We start from the raw sequence: 3,004 nt of genomic DNA on the forward strand, positions 1-3,004 counted from the left end.
GGTCAAACAGGAAGAGAAGGAGCCCCGTCACCCCACTCGGGCCAGACTATGTTGACATAATCGAAATCCACGCTGGCATCCGAGTTTGGCTTGACTGTTCCCGGTTTTACCGAGCTGGCTCACCTCATCCGAAGACACGACATGTTTTTGTACTACAGGAAAATCCGATCAGAATCAGGACCCGAACTCGGAACATCCGGGTCATCATATGTTTCTGGCGCCCCTCTTACATATGCGTGTTTAATATAATAATAATAATAATAATAATAATAATAATAATAATAATAATAAAAGGGAAAAAGAATTGTGTGTGGGGGGGGGGGGGGTTGAATTTGCAGAAAGGAAGAGAGACGTGCGAAGGAAGGAAGAGGAAGAGGAAGAGGAAGAGGAAGAGGAAGAGGAAGAGGAAGAGAAACAGAGTAATCGTTCGTCTTGTGTGGCCTCCTCAGCCTCTTCTCATCGATCGTCGGCTCAATATTAATCAGGTTAGGTTTCTTCAGAAACTTATTCTTATTATTGTTTTTCATCTTTTGCCCTAGCTAATTCTATCTTTCTAGATCGATCTTACTTACAATTGATTTTTAATTTGCAAAACGAGATTCATTCCAAGTGAATAAATTATTAGGAGCAAGCAACAAAACAATATATTTCATTATTTACAGTTCATAGTTATCATTAACTCTTTCATTTCATTTCAATTGCAATCTTTATTTATCACCTTGATTATGCAACATTTGTGCCTGCTTGCTTGTTTAAGTTTACATCAACATTCAATTTATTTGCCCTGCTGCTTTATATGTCAAAATTGAATTATTTTCTTGGTCAGTGGTTAGGGTTAGAGGTGCATAATATGTGTTTTTTTCTTAAAACCCGGATACCCTATTTTCGAGTTTTAAAAAAAACCCTATTTTGGGTTTATAGATCGGGATTTTTTAAGAGGCTGCATTTGTTTGTGGTATTTTTCGGGTATAGATCGGGCTTTTTAAAGGGGTTGCACTTTTTTGGGGTATTTTTTAGGGAATTGGGTGGATAGAAACCCGGGTTTCGGGTATAACTGGAACCGGTTTTCAGGTATAGATCATCGTGTACGGGTTCAGGTTTCAGCACTGAAAGTCATACCCTATGGGTAGGGTCAGGGTTTGGGTTTTTGTTTTTTTGTGCACCTCTAGTTAGGGTTTTTAAAATCTAGTGTTTAATATCTATTAGAATGGATAAATTAATATCAGTATTTAACATTGACATGAGTTTGTTAAAGAATTGGATACTGTTTGTGGTCACTTTTGAATTAAAAGTATATCAGTGTGGACTATTTTGATTATAATTTGCTGATAGGATGAGTGTGTTAAAGATTAATGGTCATTTGGCTGATATCAGATGAATTCTGTTAACTGTATATGCTGTGCCTCTTTTTGATTAACTATTAGTCCTTCTACATTGCATGCTAAGTCGATAAATATATATTATGGTCAGACAGAGATGGATCTCGAGACTGAAAATAGAATAGCTGCAATTCTGATGAAAGAAGCAGCAGAATTGAGGCGGCAAGCCGCAAGAGATGGAATAGATGCGTATCTTCATCCTCCTAATGTAAGGGTTAGGCCAAACTCACGATTCCTCACTGCAACTGTTCTCGGTGTGCAACAATGTAAGTTATTTATATATAATAATAACAATAATAATAATTCTTTTGGCTTTTCGTGCATACTCAAATGAAATGTTGACTTGGAAGTGATGTTTTTTCCAGCTAATCGAGCTGCGGAAGTAAATGAGATGTGGCGGGCACGTGAAAAGGAAAAAGAAATGGATAATAGGTCTAAAAAAGATAGTGGCTCTAAAAGGAAAAATGATAGAAGGTTTGAGGATTATGCCTCGTCAAGCAATAGCACAATTGAAGGTGAACTAAGGGACACCGAGATTGAGGAATTCTTGCACTCAAGGTACTTACCATTTATCTCTGTGCTTTCCTCTCGCGCGTGTGTGTGTGTGTCATGGCTGGTTATGAGTCAGGGTAGGTTGGTCAACCGTCCTGGTAGGCCTGAATTTTTTTCAAAAAAAATAAATTTATATATATATTTTTAGAAAAATATGTACTTCTAATGTTTAAATCTAATTACTCAACTAATTTACGCCCATTTTCAACCCAAATCATATCCAAGTAAAGCTCATTTAAAAATTTAATTGTTTTTTTGACTTCGGCTCAAAACTTTTTTAACGATTCTTGTAGACGGCCCTGGTGTGTGTGTGTGTGACCAGTCTCGCTTGATTGTGACAGGGCCAAGCGAGGTAGGGGCACTATTGGGTCGAGGATGGATGAGACAGGCCCATATCTTCCTGATTCTGAAGGGAATATCGACACGGGGTATAGAGAAAGCAGCCGTGCTGTTCTTGGTCCCGAAAAGCCTCTTAATCTCAAATCAGATGACGAGTCTAGTGAAGAACGAGAGAGAAAGGCCAAAAGAAGCAAGCATGATCGCAAAAAGCACAAGTCGTCTATTGACGAGAAAAAGAAGAGGAGGAAAAAGGAGAAGAAAAGAAGTAAGCATCACAAGTAGTAAGACCATCTGATAGATAGTGGCTTTGTACAATCAAGAGAATATGTAAGGATATATGAAAGTTAAACCGTTTGCACATTTTGAAATCGATATTTTTCTTCCGGTTTTAAGGTTTGCCTGCTTGATTCTGTGAACAAGCTTTGGTGTGGAATACAATGGATGTAACTTTGAGATTAGGGCCTATGAAACCATTACTTAATACTCTTTTCTTATTATTTTTCATTTCTATGGTATGATGATAAAGCATCATTCGTAGATACATTACATCTGGTTTTGGTAGGAGCGTGAAGGGCTTACGAGGTGCTTATGACACCATTTCACAACCGCAATGTGTGTGAATCTGGCATGTCATACGATGGAAGAGTTTCAGGAACCATCAAAGCAAATACCTTGAATCAGTATCATATCAATCATGTAAAGAATATGTACACAACATACTTTGGAATTCTGCC

General features: G+C 37.8%; 1 protein-coding gene across 5 annotated transcripts; it reads left to right on the top strand.

Moving 5' to 3' along the window:
• Positions 1 to 410: 410 nt before the first annotated feature.
• Positions 411 to 2,741, top strand: LOC143555619 (uncharacterized). Of its 5 annotated transcripts, none has more exons than XM_077045140.1 (4): positions 411 to 490; positions 1,477 to 1,645; positions 1,745 to 1,937; positions 2,273 to 2,741. In XM_077045140.1, the coding sequence occupies exons 2-4, from the start codon at positions 1,477 to 1,479 to the stop codon at positions 2,550 to 2,552; spliced, it is 642 nt and encodes a 213-aa protein (XP_076901255.1). In that variant the 5' UTR covers positions 411 to 490; the 3' UTR covers positions 2,553 to 2,741. The 5 variants fall into 5 exon arrangements, with proteins under 5 accessions (XP_076901255.1, XP_076901253.1, XP_076901254.1 ...); XM_077045138.1 differs by having other exon boundaries at positions 411 to 485; positions 1,471 to 1,645; XM_077045139.1 differs by having other exon boundaries at positions 413 to 490; positions 1,471 to 1,645.
• Positions 2,742 to 3,004: the final 263 nt, after the last annotated feature.

The sequence above is a fragment of the Bidens hawaiensis genome, unplaced genomic scaffold, assembly GCF_021521415.1.
Source record: "Bidens hawaiensis isolate Kalapana, Puna unplaced genomic scaffold, B.hawaiensis_p1.1 tig00018216_1, whole genome shotgun sequence".
In the NCBI taxonomy this organism is placed as follows: domain Eukaryota; kingdom Viridiplantae; phylum Streptophyta; class Magnoliopsida; order Asterales; family Asteraceae; genus Bidens; species Bidens hawaiensis.

Bases quoted from the DNA above. Each gene is read 5' to 3' on its own strand.
- LOC143555619 (XM_077045137.1), top strand. The intron at 1,646-1,744 runs GTAAGTTATTTA...TGTTTTTTCCAG, and splicing joins TGTTCTCGGTGTGCAACAAT to CTAATCGAGCTGCGGAAGTA. The intron at 1,938-2,272 runs GTACTTACCATT...TGATTGTGACAG, and splicing joins GAGGAATTCTTGCACTCAAG to GGCCAAGCGAGGTAGGGGCA.